General features: G+C 31.7%; 1 protein-coding gene across 1 annotated transcript in view; it reads left to right on the forward strand.

Moving 5' to 3' along the window:
* The window catches only part of LOC106689285 (uncharacterized), a gene marked incomplete at its 5' end in the record, with an annotated part of 268,764 nt that overhangs the window by 191,000 nt on the left and 57,815 nt on the right, over nt 1–19,949 (forward strand). The window contains 1 exon segment of the mRNA XM_067046853.1: nt 10,905–11,038. Coding sequence (XP_066902954.1) covers nt 10,905–11,038 — 134 coding nt within the window.

A 19,949-nucleotide genomic window follows, 5' to 3' on the forward strand; every position in this document is an offset into this window, starting at 1 on the left:
ACATGAACTTTAACAGGTCTAAATAATTTATTGCACTATCTATTTAGGAATGACATATATCTTAATAGTAATTGGGGTTCAAAATTAACCACCATATTCTCATAAAATTATTTAAAATATTTTATTATTATTTTGTGACAGGACTATCCCTCTCTTAGACCATATTTCATCAATGATTCCTCCACATCATCTCTGATTTTTCTTGGCATACCTCGTCTTCGCCTACTATTTTATTCCTTTAAGTATACCTCCTTTAGTATTCCTATTATTATTTGTATAAATATTATTAGTTGATGGTATTTAATTACTCATAGTAAGATGTTCCTTGTGGTAGTAACAAAATGTACACTAAATTAAAGAAAAAATCAATAAGAAACAACGAAAAAAGAAAAAACTAACAAACGTTTCAACCAACTTTTCCGAGCTTCATCAGGAATCGTGACCGATTGGGAATGAACGATTTCTGATAACTGTAGGGAACCATAAACAATATAATATTAATAACATGAACATATTAATATGTAATAGGTTTCATAAAAATATCTAATTTAATAATAGAAAAAAACATTTAATAACTTTTTTTTTAAAATTTCGAATGTTTAATGTTATGGTTAAGAAATATTTAATTTTTTTTTATTAGTTTTGACATGCTGTACAATTGAGTCAAGACTTATTAAATACTATAAATTTTACGAAAAATCTGGTAAGCATAATAATAATATTTATTTCGTATATATATAATTTTTTTTTGGTGTATTATATATATATTCAAAAAATTTGGTATTGTTTTGATAAACACCTTTATTTTTTCGTATCCATTCAAATTTTGAGTGAAATAAACGATCAGGCATTGATAGAGGTAGATTCAAGACCTTTAAAATTCATGCTAAATTAAAATGGACATACTCGGAGTTTTTTAGGATAAATTAATGTATTTTATCCTTGAAGTAAAAGAATACTTTTTAACATAAATTTACTACTATTTACAACTGTTTGCTTTAGGGCTTTAAAAATATTAGAAAAGTTTCTAAAACTAATAGTGTGTATACCAATGTGCATGATTAGTTATAAAACAGGTATTTTTTGAATTTTACTAACAATGTGTTAAACACAATAATATTTATTTCTTCTAATTATTTTTATCTGCTATATCTATAAAAAAAAAATGTTTTTCGTCTAATATATCTGTTTTGAAATTTATTTAATAAATCTATCTAAAAATATGCTACTATATTTATCTAAATATTTGTTTCCAGAAAGAAATTTTTCGTATTCATTCGAACTTTGAGTGTAATTAACGTAAAGGCACTTTGGAAAATAGTGTGGTTAGTATCTACTCGTCTCCTTTTTTCTCGTGGCTTTTTTATAATAAATTGAAAATTAATACTATTAGTCTAAATTTATCATTTTGTACACATTTCATTCGATAGATTGTATGGATAAATAATTTTCCATCAAATAAAATTTCTAGCATTTCAAATATTGATATTACATGAAAGGGAAATATTTTGGGCCAAGAATTTGTTGGCCAAAGGACCACTTCTAAATTCTATGTATAGCAGGCACTATTTTAAAATATTAATTTTTTTTTTTTCAAAGGAAAGTTTCAAAGTTGACATGATGTGCCTGGTATTACTTCAACATATAACAGCTAATTATTGTAAGTGATTTTAAAAATTCTGTTTCAGTCTACGTTCTTTTTATAATACATCCTTTTTTTTTATATTAATGTGTCTTTAGAAAAACTTCTTAATTGCGTGCCCACGGAAACTCTGTCCTTACACACAGTCCAATATCAAAAGAAACACAAATTAAATTAAAATATGAAAGAAACATCTCAATTTGCTTTTAACTTCACTCGACCTCAGCTCGCAAGAATCCATTTTCCTCTCTTTTTTTTTTATCCATTGCGCCCTTTTTCTGTTAATTCACTTAAGAGAACAATTTGCCTCTCGTGACTTTTCAAAGAGAATTTATATATATATTTTTTCTTTTTGGGTATGATCAAAGATAGTATATCCAATTCAAAATATTATATTTTTGTATATGCTTTGATGTTCTGTTCTCGGAATGTACCACGAGTGGCATTTTATCAAGAAAATTGTTGATGAATAGTATACTGTTAAACAAATTCTACTGTTGAAAAAATAAATATTTTTTTTTATTGAGGAACAATAGTACAAGCTTCCACAATCAAGAGTAATAAGCATATTAGTGTTCTATGTTTATATTATCATTGATTTTTTTTCTTTTATATTTTATCTTTTGCTATATTTTATGGAAAATATTTATTTTCGGATGATTAATAAGAATTTTATAATTCCACATGGCAAAATATACATTTTAGAGGTGTATGGTTCAAAGTTTCATAAATTAATTAATTTAAAATATGACGTAATGTGATTAAATATATGTTATATCAACAATTAAAAAAACAAAAATTGGAACCAGCCTTCTCATAGCCTGCCTATTTTTGGCTACTACTTTCCTGTTCTCTTTAGCATCTTTTGATTTTCCATCCATTGATTTTCGGCCTCTCACGTGGTCTCCTTCCAAGAAGTGGCATTCATTGTTGTGTAGAAGAGTCTTAGATTGCTCCGAGCCACATACCCCGCCCATGTTAACCTCCCTGTTTTAATACCATGATAATTTGGTCAGTCTCCACAAGCAGTTCTCCGGTTATTGTTCGGAGGACTTAGCTTTCAAACCTATCTAATCTGATTAGAGCCCTAGTTAGGGGTATCGCTTCAGAACTGGCTTTATCAAATAATTTATAACCATAGCTTTTGGTTTTTATATTTTCTTCGGGATTTGAGTAGCCTTGACCGAGATAATAAAGCTCCCTTTTTATTGAGGTTATTGTGGAGTATCTTTTCTTTGGAAATCGTCTGTTTGGCATATTTTCCTGACATTCGCGTGTTTCTCCGTATACTTGGGTATATTTCCAGCCTGTAAGCTGTCTATAAAAGCTTGTAGTCTTTCTTTCAGGCATTCTCTTTTTGCTGTTCTGATTATTTTGTTTCCCTTTGTCCTGGTAGATGTTTATTTACCCAGCGTTGTTTGATCAGTTCCAGCTAGGCAGAGGACATCTTTCTTCTCTTTCTCTTCAGCTTCGGACAGAATTGTATTCTAATCAGAGTGTGGTCCGAATCACATTTTACTCTATGACAACTTCTTATGCCTTCTTATGATTTTTTCCGTCAGAATGTTATCAATTCAGTTTTTCTCATCGTTTATGCTCAGATATTCCCGCACTGGGACATCCAGAAGTACACTTGGGATTTCCGGATATCCTAGTACGAGAACATCGTACTACTGACCACTAATTGTTTAACTGCTGCTATATTAGTAAATATTAGAAATGACGTACCTAGGATGGACCAGGCTGAGGAGGCGCCAGGGCAGATGCAGTTTGACGAGGTGCAGCCCCTTCAGTAATTCGCTCATCCAAGCGTTGGGTGCCCCACAGTTATGCTTTGCAAACATTAATGTTCAATTAAAATTAAATATAACCCCCCTCTCCTAATTTTTTTATTATGGGCAGGAGTGGAATGCGCCAGCCCAGCGCATTACCCCACTGCTGCAGCACCCCGTTTGCCAGTTGGCGTTTGTTCGGGTTTAGAACCGCCCAGAGTGTTTTCACCCCCCACTAACTATCATTTTTTTTTTGTTTATTTCCTATCTTGGTAGGAACAAAATCAAAAAGGCAAGGAAATAAACGGCCCTTCTCATGCAGTTCCATAATGGCCTGAGTGCCAGGGTAACGTAGTCATCCCCAGTGGTGGTTATCCATCCAAATGCTGTCTATGCTTTACACTGTATAACTTTACCTATTGTTAACACCCTTGCCCAGGGCTTCCATATTATATATTATATACTATATATCTTCCGTATTATATTGTATATATAATTATTTATTAATACTTATTTGTCAATTATTTCAATTTATTAAGTTAGGATTGAATTTAAAAGTACAGTGCGTATTCATCCCTATTCCGTCAGTCTAATGGTGTACCTCAGGGTAGTATCCTTGGTCCTAGCCTTTATACAGTTTTCACAGCTGACATCCCAACCCATCCTAACACTATCCTCACCACGTATCCCGATGACACATGTCTACTGTCATTTATCAACAATCATCCTTACATTGTATCCCAAATCTTCCAACCCCACATCACCACCCTTGAAGAATGGTGCCAAAGCTAGAGGATTAAAATTATTTCCAATAAATCCCACCAAATCACATTTACCCTTCGTCGTAAACCTATGACTTCTTGTCCTATAGTATCCTTTATTAATTCCTCTTATTCCTGTATTGCCCATACTTTATATATAATGAATACTTAAAGATAATGAGAGGACCAATAGAAATATAATTTTATGAAAAAATGAACAAAAAACTTTAAACATGTGGATTGATTAAATTGCGGAAACATTATTATCATCACTATTAAACTAAATATATCATCATATATTTAAATGTATGCATCATACATTTCTATTCCGGATAAAATATAATTTCTGTAAATTCTATAATACATGGTGATAAACTTTATTTTATGTAATCATTCCATCTCCCCTAATAAATACTTACACAAACACTAGGCACTACAGCACAAAAACTGCGAGACAGCCGTCCGACCATGAGGTCACTGTGGTGTACCCACAATTCCCAATATGTCAGACCTCTTTCCTACTTTCTGTCGCCATTGCTACTAACTTGCGGATTTATGGCTCTTTTTACAAACGAGATTATTTTCCAACTCCAGTTAACTGAGTTAAATAACTTATCCCCTAGTAGCCGGGAAAAGAATCTGGGTCGAGGGAATTGGATATAGGACCGTAAATTCTTATTCATCATCAAATTGTAAGATATTATCCTCTTTCTTTTTATAATATTTATTTATTCGGAATTATTTATAAAAATGATTTTTATAATAAATCGGACAGTGTATATAAATGTATAATATAAAATATTAAGGATTTTCAACGGTCTGTAATTCTTCTGTTGCGTTTCGGTTGCTGCCGATCCAACTTCAACTAGGATCACAAAAGATGTTTGAACTTTAGCTGGTATAGGTACATTACAATTATTACATTATATAATAATAACAGCTGTATTTACTTTTTTAAAGAACTAAAATTCTCTCTGTTGGAAGGTATAAGTCTGGTTTATATACACATAGAATTTACAAAATTTTCACTTCTTCATTTATTAAGTTTTTTTTTTACATTAATTTAAAATAAAATAAAAATTTTTCTATAATTAAATATAATACATAAAAAATACAATATTTTGTATGCTGTATTTAAACACTTAGATATTACTGTATACACTTGGATATACTGTATTTAAACACTTGGATATAAATGATAATTTACTACATGTTCTTTATTGCTTGAATCCATCTATTTTTAGCCACAGTAGCACAACAGATGAACAAAATATTATCCTCTATTTATCATATCTCGCCGTCTTCTAACTGGTGTTTCTCCCCTTCTCTTGTGTACTCTTGGAATCCACTTTGCAACTCTGAACCACCTTCTCATATCAAGTCTGGCAACGTGGCCGGCTTACCTCCTTTTCAGTTATTATGCTTGTTTTATAAGCTTTTAACTTTTATCCTAGATAGTACTTTTCAGTTATAAAATGCTAACATTCCTCTACCCAGATCCGACATAGTACGATATCTTGGATTCATCTTATACAAAAGACTCACCTGGAACCAACATACTAGACTTAAAAGACAAGAATCCAACAGAGGATTCAGCCAACTATACCGACTGCTCAGCCGGACCTCTCATCTCTGATTGAAAACAAACTTCTAATTTATAAGACTATACTCAGACCTACGGACTAGAACTTTGGGGAATAGCTACACCGTCGAACGTCAAACGTATCCAATCCTTTCAATCCAAAGTCCTTAGAACTATAGTTAATGCACCCTATTACGTTTCCAACAGATTAATACACCATGACCTTCATATCCCTTTTGTCCTTGAACCTCATACCACCCAAATTCTCAAAATTTCATTCAAACCTTTCTAACCATCCTAATCATTTGGTTCAATCCTTATGTGGCTCCACCCATCCCTACAGCCCACCTCGAAGGTTGAAACGGCAGTGGCCAAGAGACTTATTGTAAAATAAAAATGGACAATTGGAGCTCCGACAATAGTCAGATTCTCTACTCAAGTTGAGTGTTGGCGGCTTTAGCGCACTTGCTCAGTCTCCACTGGCTCATTATTAGTGATCCGGCGAGAGAGATGCGCTGGGATCTTTTGAGCTCTGCTCTACCCCTCACACGTGGGAGATAGAGTGGGCTCAGGGATCTTCAGGTCGATTGTGTAAATATTTTATATATGATTGTTAATGTGACCAGAGATTAATTTTTTTTTCATGCACATAGTTTGATTTTCTTAATCCTTTTGTTTGTTTATGTTTTAAGAGAGATATTATTTATTTTTATGTACTTTTTTTTCATTCTTATTTCATTTTATATTAGTATGAATGTGATCATTCATCACTATTACTTATTGCCCACAGCGGTATGGCAGATTGTAATATCTATCAATAAATAAAGTTTTAAAATAAAAAATATATACATAAAAAGCTAGTTCTTAGTAAAATATACTAAAAATAAAACAAAAAAAAAAAAAGAAGTATAAGAGAAAAAAATACTCTGAAAAGCATCTTAAGGAAAAGTGCTAAATTAATTATAGCTCTTGAATAATATTTTTTAGCTTTTATAATTTATTTATTTTTCTTATCAATTTGTTATAGCTATAAATTTATTTATTTTTTCTATATTTAAAGAATTGTTACTTACTTAATAATGCTGGGAAACATTAGATAGATCAACAAAATAATGTTAAAATATTTATTTATTGGACTGTTTTTTTTCAATTCATAATTAGAAATCGAATTATCGAATTGGGGAAATTCTTGTAAAAAAATAACAAAATTAAAGACATTCTCCAAACGGTCCTAGAAAAAAATTAGATGGATTTATAAATATTGTCTTTAAATTTTTGACATTAAGGCAAGTTAAGAAAATTAAAAAAAAAAAGTAAATGCCAGATAGTGAAATAAATTATTTATACTATATAATTGTATTGATAACTAATAAATAAGGTTGTTTTTACTTTAGTATCTGACAATGCCTTTATTGGAAGTTCTTATGAAAAAAATGAAACGAGATAGAACAAGGAGCAATTAATTTCAAACTTTTTTTTTGTTATTTTGATTTAAATTTTATTTAATGTTATAATATAATTTTACTGTTATATTGTAATTAGCTTATCTAATTTCATACATAATAAAGATATCCTTTTAAAATAAATATTGTTGTTGTTTGTTGAATTAATGTGTGTCGTTATTATCCAGGATATGAGGCTTATTTATGATTGTTACTAATACAAAAAGCATATATAGGAAAAACTATATAGAAAATTATGAAGTTTACTATTCTAGCTATCTTAATATGTCGCTAAAAATTGACCTGAGACATATTCAGCTACTAAAAGTCCACTTATTTGGAACGCTGGCCACTTTAAAAAAAATAAACTTTAAAATCCCACTGGTAAATACACCTTTTTATTCTACTAATTCAAGTGTGACAACAATAATAAAGAAATATACTAAAGGCATATATGCATAATTCCTCTTTTTAATTAATATCTTTACTCGCGTATATCAAACCTTGTTTTACACAAATGAGTAATGATTTTCTTTTTGAACCCAGTTGAAAAAAAAATACGGTTGTTTACTAAAAAAAAGAAACATAAAAAAATTAATTTAAGGAGAAAGTAGGTTGATGAAGATTAATGCTTCCGCTGGTCTCTTGCTGGTTGCTGCTTCACAACGAGACCGAAAAAAATTAGACATTTGTCCATAATTTTTATACATTACAGCTTTCTTTTTTTTCTTTGCTGCTTACTCTCTAATTACAAAAAATACTTTGTTGGCTAAAATTAAATTAATTAAGGTAAAGCCAACGTGTAATATCAAGGTTTAAGGTACTCCTTAAGGCAGTTTACTTACGGTTCGGTACCAATAAAATCTATAATAAATCATTAATAAAATGAGTGAATTAAAAAATAACTTCGTAAATGAACATCGGCTGATAAATGAGTTAAATAATTGGAAAATAAGTATACAACTATGATAAATTATTGAAATAAATCATCTTAAACACAATCATACGTTCCTGATATTGCATTTCTTTTTGACACCGTCAGATTCGAACCCTATGTCGATTCTTATTTATATTTTTTCCATTATTTAATCTAACGTTCAGAATAAAAAAAATTTTAACGTATGGAAGTTCAAATCCAATTTTTAAAAAAAGAACCAATAAACCCTAGACATTTTTTTTCTAGGAATAGTATAGTCGGTGGTCTAGAGTAACTATTAAAAATCTATCTAGAATAAGCTCCGTTATTATTCAAAATGTTTATTTAACCTGAACTCCGCCCCCAGCCCTTCATTATTCCGCCTGACTTTGTAGTGGTTAGTTGTAATTTATTATTTCAGTATTAAGTTTTGCTTTTTTATTTAACTCAAACAAGGTCCGATTATACTTCCATATATAATAAATTGAGCGATAAAATTTGGCACGATTAGGTTGTTTGTTGTTGTTTAAAGGCGTAAAACTTTTTGGTTATCAACGTCTATAATATGTTATGATTAAGTTACTATTTACTCAATCACACACAAACATTTCTTAAAACACATATGCACGTGATTCAAAAAATGTAAAAAAAAAAAGTGATCCACACAAATGTAAATAAATAGAAAAGATAAAATTAAATCAAAGTGGAGTTATAATTTAGAAGGAAGGTTATGTATTTTAAAAATTTAATCACTAATGTAACTTTGGCTTCCTCATATGTGAGAGCTTCTGATAAATTTGGGGTCAGTCCTATCCTGTTCTTTCTTGGTAAGTAGTGAGTACATTCTTCAAAAAATATGTTTAATCATGAGTATGGACTGACAATATTCGCACCTTGGAGGTGGATATTTTCTGACCAGGTGAGAGTGTGTGAGAAGACCTATTCCCAAGCGGATTAGAGCAATTTCCTCCCTGCAACAGTTACAGTAGAGTGTAGACAATGGTTTTACTACTCTTTTGATTTCTTTATAATTTACTTGGAGAGCTTTCATCCCTCTTGGTCTGCCATCTTTCCAATTATTGTAGTTAAAGGGGTCTACTGAGTTCTGATCGGGATAAAAACCGAGGCACCGCAGTTCGTGAGTGCCTCTCTAGGTGCTTTATCTGCGAGCTCATTACCAATAATGCAAATGTGGCTTGGGGTCCATGTGAAAATTATGGACTTACTGTGTTGCATCTGTCGTACCCCCGTTACATCATATTAGTTAATGAACAACTATCGGACAGTTCATAATTCGTTTCTAATAAATTCACATTTTTTTCATCTAAAGTTATAATCTTGTGGGGTGACGGTTGGAGCGTGACAACGCGTCTGACTGCCTACCCAAAGGTTGCGAGTTCGAGTCCCCGACCCTATACGAGATTTTTTCAAGCATATAATTATACAAAACTCACGCACAGCCTTTCCCAAGGCATTTGTGAGGCCCGTTAGTCAATGGGTGGCACTCGGACAAATAGGCGTGAGAGTGATGAACCCATTCTATGAATATCAGATCTTGAAACTCGTTTTTCCTAAGTACATCGCGCGAGGCCTTGGACCTTCACGGTCTGTCGCGCCAATAATAATTATAATCCTGTAAATCATGATAAAAATGCTAATTCGGGTACCACTGAATTTCAGAATGACATTTATAATACAGTTTTACAATACAACCTTCCATTTACGCTGTAGGAACTCGAAAATATTTTAAATGCCGTTAAAGGATCTTCGCCCGGTCCAGATAACATTAACTAGAACATGAATAAAAATCATCCACGTAACACCCTTAATTGGCTCCTCGATTTCTATAACTACATATGGTCCGTTGGGAAGTTTCCAATCACTTTGCGAGATGCGGCGTTAATACCAATATTGAAACATGGGAAAGATAAATAATTACCAAACAGTTACCACCCTTTTTTTTGACTAGTCATAGAACGGATGGTAAACAAGAGAATGATGTGTGTTATAGAAAAGAATGACGTAATTCAAGCTTTATGGTCTGGGTTTCGCAAAGGACGATCCACAAAAGATCATTTAGTCACTTAGAGACCGAAGTCCAATATGCGTTTATCAACGGACAAGTGATTGCAGTATTCTTAGATATGATGAAGGCATTCGATAGTATAAGCCATACAGTCATCCTTCAAAAATTAACGTCGGTGGGAATCTTTCCTACTTCATCGGGAGTTTCCCACTAATCGTCATTTTAAGTTTCGAGTTGGCTGTGATCTACCACAAAATCATAAACAGCTCAATTGTGTCCCTCAGGGTTGTATCCTTAGCCCCACATTATTCTCACTCGCCAGAAATGAACTAGGGCTCAATTTACCAACAGGAGGTGTTTTATATACAATTTCATACATTTCGGTTTTTTAAGAGGATGTTATTGGATTTTTCATGGGACTCAAATCCAGTCACAGTATAATTTTGATGTATCCCACTAGATATAAATTAAGTTCCTACTTCATAACTATCATATTATTCTTAATTTAGTATTAATGTCAACTAAATAAACACAATCCATTTCTATAAAGCAATATTGTATAAATACACTCTATAATCGAAGTTCTTGCTGGAAATCTGTTCCTTCCTCTTATAAACCTTTCCTCCTAGACATTAAGTCGGTAATCTCGGGCCTGGTCCCTAGGTCATCAACTATTTAGACTAACAGCTCCTGGGAGACGCCCTGAATATTTTAGCTACTCCAGGAGATAGCCAATTATCCTAACAGAAGTCTTTTGTTGCAGAGCTGCCGAAGAGTGGTCCAGTGGTTCAAACCGATAAGGAGCGCCACGAATTAGGGGACACCCTTCGTGCCAACTGCTCAACTGCGCCGTCGAGGCCTCCTGCTCAGATACTCTTCCACGTCAATGATATACCCGTAAGTATTCACTTTTATTTCTCGATTAATTTATTATTAGAGTTTTGTTACTGTAATGAAAAAATATCTAACAGTGCAGTAGTCACTCATAGACGAAGACCCCAAGAGCAGAGAAAAGTCAGTTACTTCAGCCCAATTTTTTTTTACTTTACTGAAAATTATGTATAGTAACTAGTTAAAATTTATGAGTCTGTCAAATATATTTGGGGTGCCTGTTGCATAAATTTTTGTCTGTCGAAGCTCCATTTCTCTAAAACTACCTACAAAACTAAAATCTTATATATCATTTAAATAGGAGTACATTTTCTAAAATATGATCCCTAAAAGAGATATTTACGTTAAATATTTCCCGAGATATACTTTTTTAAAAGGCAACATTTCATAAAAAAGTGTACTGAAAAACCAATTATTGAATTTTTTTTGGAAAATAAATCTCAGAAACAACTAGACGTACAGATGTTTGCCAGAACTCAAAGTAAAGCTAGTTTAATGCCCAATAAAGTAGTTTATGACGTTTATCTTTGTAGGGATAGTAGTTTTCATGATATTTGCTAAAATCAATTTAAAAATATTGATTTTGTAGTCGTTCAGAAAAATGTTTGATTTATGCAACACTATATCTCAGGAGTACAGGAGACGCACAGTTGTCTGTTGGCACTCATATTAAAGCTAGTTTAATGTGCTATAAAGTAGTTAATGATATTTATCTTTGTAGGAGTATTAGTTTTCATGATATTGATATATAAATATTAAAGTTGTATATGAGATTTTGTCCGAATTATAAATCAATTTATTTTAATAAATATCATGGTAGATACTGCTTCTAGGATAAATGGCTTAAACGACTTTATAGTACAATAAACTAGCTTTAACGTGAGTGCCGTATAATTTAAATACGTTGGAAAATCAAGTGCCAAGAGGTTTGTAGCTTCAAACATAATATCCGATCCTTGTGCAGTAAGAAAAAAATTCAATGTTGAGTACAGCCTGAGTGAGAGGCCACTGTTTTATTAATTTAATGAGGGCTTCTCATGCATAAAATTTTAATTTTTGGGAGAGTAGTAAAGGAGCGAAATTAATTTCTTCTTGAATGTCTGAGCTCTATCAAGTATCCCGGCTTATAACGAGATATGCCTTCTCAAAAATAAGTTTAAAATTTAACTAATTTTTCATTTCTCAGTTAAATAAACTATTTGTTTTGTTTTTTAATCTAATATTTACGTTATAAATTAAATTACCTTATTGTCATTATTTATTTTTTGTAAGTTATAAAATAAAAATAAAAAAGAAGCAGAATAGTCAAAAGAAAATGTTTTTTAAGTTAAGTAACATTCTATAATTAGTGTTGGGGCGAGCAATGTTATAATGGCAAATATAAATCCCAGACCCCATTCAGAGTAATTCAGAGTATTGTTAATAGGAAATAAATAAATGAAATATTTAAGAAAAAAAGTTTATTAGAAGAAACTAAAAAAAAAAAAAAATAATAAAATAAAATTTGATAAAGAAAGAATAAATCCTAATTTTAAGTAAGACTTACAACTAAAATAATTAACTTAAAATTTATAAATTAATAAATTTGGCCAATAATGATGTTGATTAATATACAAAAGAACGTAATAATTAATTGATTCCGAGCTATAAATATATAATAAAATAAAGATCTTTTTTTATAAGAATAAAAATTGCCTTTATGATCAATACAAGTTATGCCAATCTGTATACAGATCAAGTAATGTTCAATAAATTTTCATAAGATGGGTGGCGTTCAAAACTTGTTACCTTAATAGTTGATCGTAATAGAACATAGCAGACTTCCCCTGAAGAAACAAAATGATTTGTAGTTGGTAGATGTTTGTCGGCTATCAGGAGCAATCTCGATGACAAAACTAAAATGACGTCTGATAAACAATTTTCTCCAGGAACCAATTACACTCTCCACAATCCCAGACTCACAATAGACTGGGCCACTGCTGGGATTTATAAGACTGAAGGGATACAACCTTATTGTAATCCATAACTACTCCACAACAATATGGAATTTTTTTTTATTATGAATACACCAAATCTAGTTACTCTCACTTAAACTAACATTATGACAAGAAAAAATAAATACTGGTAAACATTTTTCAAATCACTGAATAAAACTATTTTTGGTTAACATTTGAAAAATATTAACCAAAAATGAATGGCTCAGATAATTTAGTGATGATGTAAAATATATCATTAGTAATACATCATACTAAATAAATCATGTGTACGATAAGCTGTTTGAAACATTTATTACTCCTACCTCCAGAGAAATTGAGTGAGGTCTTTGAATAGTAGCCAATTCATATTAATTATTTGTTCGATTTTACATTGTATGGATTGAGTAGGTTAAAAAATAATGAACACGTAAAATTTGGTAAATAAGAATAGTATTTTGTTATCTTAAAAGTAAGGTATCCTATTATTTTTTTAAATAAAAACAATCTTTCTATTTTCTATTGTATTCATGTAATTTTAAAGTTTAAACTTTTTTCTGTTTCTACATTATTGCCATTTGATTTAATCTATTTTGGAAGACGCTGAAACTGCTTTCAAATCCCATGTCATACAGGTGATGTTATAGCTACCATGTTTTGATATCATAAGGAGATTTTTCTATTCGACCTCATCTCTGAAAACTCAAAACAAAAAAAAAACGTGAAACTTCGAATTTGTAGTCTAGAATTGAAATGGTGAGAATAATTTCTGGAAAAGAGATGAAAAATAGGATTCAACACATTCTCAAGGACATGGTGAGGTATTGGTATGATACGGAAATCTCTAAAAAGGCATCAATGGGTTGGATTGGATATAGTTGAAATACATATATTTTTAATTTTAAAATAATATGAATATTATGTAAAGTAAATGAAACTTTGTAATAATAAAAAATAGGAAGCCTAACTTATATGATTCCGAGAACTCAAGTCAATGTCATTTCAATTTTTAAGCCAGAAATGCTTAAAAATCTTTCAGTTCTGTAAGATACCGGTAAAGGTTAAAAAATATGTTTTTTGGGTAAATAACTGAATCGAGCACGCATAAAGGGATAAAATCTTCCTTGTCCAATATTCTTGAAACGTTATATGACTTCCAAGAAAGGAAGGAACTTAATAATACGTTTTATACACAAGGGAAGAATTTCGGTTCGCAATCTTTTTTATGTGTAAAAAGAAAGCTTATAAAAAAACATTATAAATCTCCAGATTTTAGGACGGAAAGTAAAAAATACTGTAGAGTGTAGCAGACAGTTTCATACATTTTAAAATATCTCTTTCCCCCCCCCTGTGAGAATTAATCAGGTGTTCAGTAATTGAAGGCGAAGAAGAAAAGGCCTAAAAAAGTGAGCCTTTAACTGCCATTGGTCGAGGGACAGAGGAAAAAACAAAAGCCTTTTAAATTACTTGTTGTAGCCGAGATGTATAAGTCAGGGTTAAGTTTTTTGTCAGCTCAAGATCTATGGTCGCTCTTCATTTAGCTTCAGCCAGGAATAAAAAAAAGCCCGTTCCCGGGCCGAGGACGGTTTATTCATAAAGGAATAAATATTGTCGGCGAATAACAGAACTCCCCGCTAACCTCCCCCCTCCCTCCCTCTGCCTAGTTAGCTATTTATATTTACTTCTGTCCTTTATTACAAAAGCTGACTGTACTGAATTAATATCGTACATCTCTGCTTCTATTTATTTTTGTTACTTTTGAGATCTGATTGCTTGGAATATATTGCAGAAGCTAATGTTGTAATTACAATAAAATTTTTTTTTCTCATGAAGAATTTGTGTTCCCTTTTCATTCATTAATAGTAGGAGCAACACGTAATTGATATATCTGTAATATTAAATTATATTTTCTTATTAGAAAATTATTCGTTGTCCGTAACGATAAGAAAGTTCTAACGCCGATGAAAATACAAAAAAAAAATATTAAAAGATTTCTTAAAATAAAAATAAAAAAACTTCCATTCTACCTTAAGGTTTCTATTAATGTCTGGATGATTATGATAGGCAAAGAACTCTGATTGTATTATGCAAAACCAACCTGTTTATTTATAGTTATTATATTTAAATCCACTAGAAATCAGTACAATATGGTCCATTATTTAATTTTATCATTTATTGTATCAGTAAAAAAATAAACAATAAAAACTAAGCTTATACTCATCTTTGAAAAATAGCAAAAAATAAGTCCAGCGATTCTTATTATTGGCCTTCTCTGGTTCAGACCCTATTTTCAGTGGTTCCGAACCTATAAAAGTCTGAATATTAGCCTTTTGCTGACCACTTCCACTTCCTACTTTCAGTAATCGGAAAATTATTCCACCTCAGAAAGTTTATTTAAAAGTACATTTTGAGTTACTTTTATTGCATTTTACGTGTCAAAACCTTTCAGCTGAACATCAGAAAAGACAATTCATAAAATAGTGGAAAATCATTAGTTGATCATATATGATGATTGTAGGAAGATGATCCGGGTGGCGATCAAGAATGTGAAAAAAATAGAAGGACAAACTAAATTATTTGTTGATGAAGCCTTGCAAAGTTTGGTGAAACTTTGGTTGCTAATAAATATTTTTTCTGGTATTTTGTACCTTTCTCTACCGCCATCTGGACCATACTCCTAGAATTAATAAAGTAGTTCTAGGGATAACGTCACAAAAATATGTGTTGCTGGACCTTGCCCCTACCCACCTATGGTCACTAGATCACCCACTGGGAACCATTAGTCTGTATTGAAGGTATTAGGAATGGTGTCTCTCATATTAACATTAGAGTTGAAGAATGTTACTTGCTACATATTTTAGAATTGTCTTTGGTTTTTAATTATTTAACACATAATTGAAAGAAGTTGCGAACACACGCCTTTGAAGTTTAGTATTATTCAAAATAATTGCTCTATTATGATTCAAAAAGAGACGAAGGCTTAACTATCGTTGCGGGGCGTAACGAACCCCCTTCGTTAGAGCTGAGTATCTTAAGGTAAAGTTGAGCGGCGGGTCGACCGCAAGGCGAGCCGATCCCTGGCAAGTTATAATGAGCCCAACTCCGCGTGGTCGCTCTTACTCCGGACGCAGGAGGACTTGGATATTTCATTAGTGTTGTCCTAGCTGGGCACGTTCCGGGGGAATTGCGGGACGGTTCGGTCCCGGTTTCTTATTCTCACAGCGGATCTTTTGCTGGGCCAGCTTCTGCCAAGGGAATAACAATCTGTTACTTGATAGCCGGTCGGCATCCAAGACACTTGGATCAGGTACATGCCGTTGCAGGAGACCTTCTATAGAGGAATACAAGGGGAATAAAATCAGCAAAGGGATCAAGTATTAGAAATTTATTAAAACCAATCATGCCTTAAGAAATTATATCTAATCGGATATTGCTTAAATAGTTATCCTCTAATTACCAATTATTTCTTTAAAGCAATTCAAAAATTTTAGTTCGCCTTACACTAATGATCATAAAAATGAAATTTTCTCATATTTTTTTTAACTTTTTATCATTTCTCAATCATAATATTCTGAATTTGTATTAAATCTAGTTTCAAATACTCGAACCTTTTCCCTATTTAAGAGTATGCACTTGATAGAGGCTGAGTGGACTACGAAGGGCCCCGAACCCAAAGTAACACAAGAAATAATTCTTAAAAAGGAAGTCAGAGATGAATGGCAATCTTTGTGGAATGAAAGCCCAATGAGTAAATTAAAAATCATTAAAAAGGATGTTAAGCCCAAGGGTACCCCCAATCGCAAATGCCGTAGGGAGGAGGTTGTACTGATCAGGCTGAGAATAGGTCACCCACTCCTATCTTATTTCAAAAGAAACGCCTTCCAACTGCCAGTATTCTTGCATGTTACTTGCCATTAACAACTTTAAAAGCTTTTTATATTTTTATAAAAGCTTTTTAAAATTATATATTTTTAACCCTCGGAGGCTTGATAAAACAATAGAATTAGTGGTTTAGTTTTTAAAATCACAACATTTGCTGTCAAAAATATAACATTGAATGGAAGAAAAAATAATAATAATAAAATAAATAAATAAAATAATAAATAATCAAATTAAAAAATAAATAAAAATAAACGAATACAAGCAAAATTAAATAAAATATAAATGGCGTTGATGATCAATGAAATTTGGCGCCACTAAACAAAAACAAACAAACAAGAAATAATACGTCACTGCTGGATTTAAAGCCGGATCCTTCGAGTTAGTAGCCTAGTGTCTCACTCACTGACCCAATCCACATCCCAATTAATCAATTATATTCTATAAATAAAACAATAAATAAACAAATTGCATAACACAAAGTGATATATGATTTAATACCTAAACTGATTTCCGGAGGAGGAAGCTTCTCCTTCCTTAATTATTTGCTCAGAAAACCTTTAATTACGTTAAGATATATTTCACATGACTAAAAGAGATAAAATTGGCAGCAATTAAACCAAATAACATAGTTTATTTAATTTCGTAAGGAGGAAAATTAAAGTCGCTGATTAAATTTGAATACTTTTAAGTAGTTTATACTGAAGTTATACTATACTTATTTTTCTTGAAAATATTTTCTATCCACCTGAGAATTTCTTCTAAACTCATGTTTACCTAAACAGTTGCATGAAGCTGAAGTATTTAAATGAGTCTCCTATGATAAAAATATTAGTTCCTTGGAAACCCAACTTTTTTATATTAGGATGACACAAAAATTTTGTGTTTTATGTATATATATTAATATTAATCAGTGAAAGCAAAATGTTAAAAAAGAGAAGAAGAAATAAGATCTGACACGTTTGGACTGCTGTAAAATACTGGCTTTATTGTGTTCTGTACATCTCAATGTATATGTTCGATCAAAAACATTATTCGTCTAAATCCGTACACGCCTTTGCCAGCATACAACAACCTTAATTTAAACGAGTAGGAAAAACTTTGGATTCTTAGGAAAAAATCCGCAATGCAGGTATTATATCACCATGGTCTAAAGGTTACACAGTAAGGTGTATAGATAATTGAAAAGGAGCAAGGTGTTAGACGAAAAGGGTTGGTGTGGAAGAATTTCGTATCCCAACTCGTGCGCCAGATTTCAAAGCCGAGACTTTATTTTTAATAATGTCCTTTAGGTGACGTACGATAATGTATTAAATTTGGCACTTTTAAGTAATTTATACTACAGTTAAAATAAACTTTTTTTTTCTTGAAAATATCTTCACCCAACCAGAACATTCTTCCAAATTCACGTTTACCTAAAAAATTACACAATTGTATGTATATATTTATGAATCAGATAATTATTTACAAAGGTAAATGGTTTTATTAAGAAAAAAATCAAAACTATTACTCATACCGATTTTTTTTTGCTATTCTTGTGTTCTCTTGTTTGCATCGGCTTTCGCTGTTGACTACAGCTACAAAATGGCGCCAAAGAACTTGTTTATCTTCGTGTTCACTTCATGAAATAACGATCAGTTTGCTTATCAACTGAAATTTAAGCTCTAGTTTGAATTTGTAAAAACAAAATTGTCGAAAATCGCTTTTTGCCAATTTTTTTTTTTTAAGGCTTTAAACTGAGAGAAAAACGATGTTATGGTTTTTCGTTTTAGAAAATAGGGAGAGTTTAAAATAAGGTTCATTATTATTATAGATATGCAATTTACATTTTTGATTTTTGTTGTTTACATAAATGGTTTTAAATTGTAGAAAAGACGGAAACCTGTATTATTTTTACATTATATCAAGTACATATTTATGTTTAAAAAAAGATGAAGTAAGAATATTGAGACTGGCAAATAATCACTTATTTATGCTCTTCCACTGATATCCGATCACCGGAGAAGAGTCTCTTCGCGGGCGATGGCCGGAGGACAAACGAGCTAGATTAAACGGGGATCATACAGGGCGATCATTAGTTGCTAACGAAGAGTGGATTGGGATAGCTCTCGGCCTACGGCTTTAATCACCACAGAATTACTTTTCAATAATGGGCCGATTTAATCAGCTCTCCGGATTGAATTATGGAACAACCGTAGGCCATGGCGAATTTTTGTCTCTCTGAGCCCCGATGTGACCCTACAGGTTCCTCCAATATCAGAGTGAGGTAGATTTTATGTTTGTGGATGCGGTAAAAAAACAAAACAACTAATATATTATGTAATGTATGCCGATGTTCCTGCTTAATTCTTATGCCTTGATCAAAGCTACAAGTTACAAGAATAATAGAATTGACACTACATAAAGAAGGTATTTTAATCAGGTAAATTTTTAGATTTACAAAAAGAATATCTACTATCGGTCTGCCTGGGTATTATCATCATTTCCTCTGAAATGGATTGACTAATTGTATTCTTTTTTTTATTTATAGGATTTTGGCGCCCAATAGCCTACCCAGTACCAAATTGGATACTCTCTTTGATATATCGTCAATAAAGGAGCCGAAAAAAAAAATACTTTCCACAGAATGTAACGTTAAAACGGTTCTAATCAATTAAATAAAATTAAAAAAACCTGTCATACGAATCCCGATAAACGATTATCAATTATCCAAACTATTGATTATGTTGATATTGCATATCAACTAGTAAACAGTATTGTAAATTGTATGTACCTGCAATCATTTTCTCAAAAATTTATTAGCAAAGAGGCTCAGTGATATACCAGTAGAAACAAAAATTTAGATGAAAAAATAGCAAATCAAAACTGAACTATAAGAAATTATACTTCAATAAAATACGATTGAAGTTATAATTTTTCACTGGCCTCATTGGACCCGTGTTAGTCTCTGGAAAGAAATATGGTTTTTAGTGTTATATCAGCTGCATATGGGGATATGGCAAATCCTCCTTGTAGACATCCAGCCTTTGTAATGTTGGATACCTTTACCTACAGATCATGTCACC

This window comes from Halyomorpha halys, unplaced genomic scaffold (genome assembly GCF_000696795.3).
Source record: "Halyomorpha halys isolate HHAL.00 unplaced genomic scaffold, Hhal_1.1 Scaffold1319.1, whole genome shotgun sequence".
Lineage (NCBI taxonomy): Eukaryota > Metazoa > Arthropoda > Insecta > Hemiptera > Pentatomidae > Halyomorpha > Halyomorpha halys.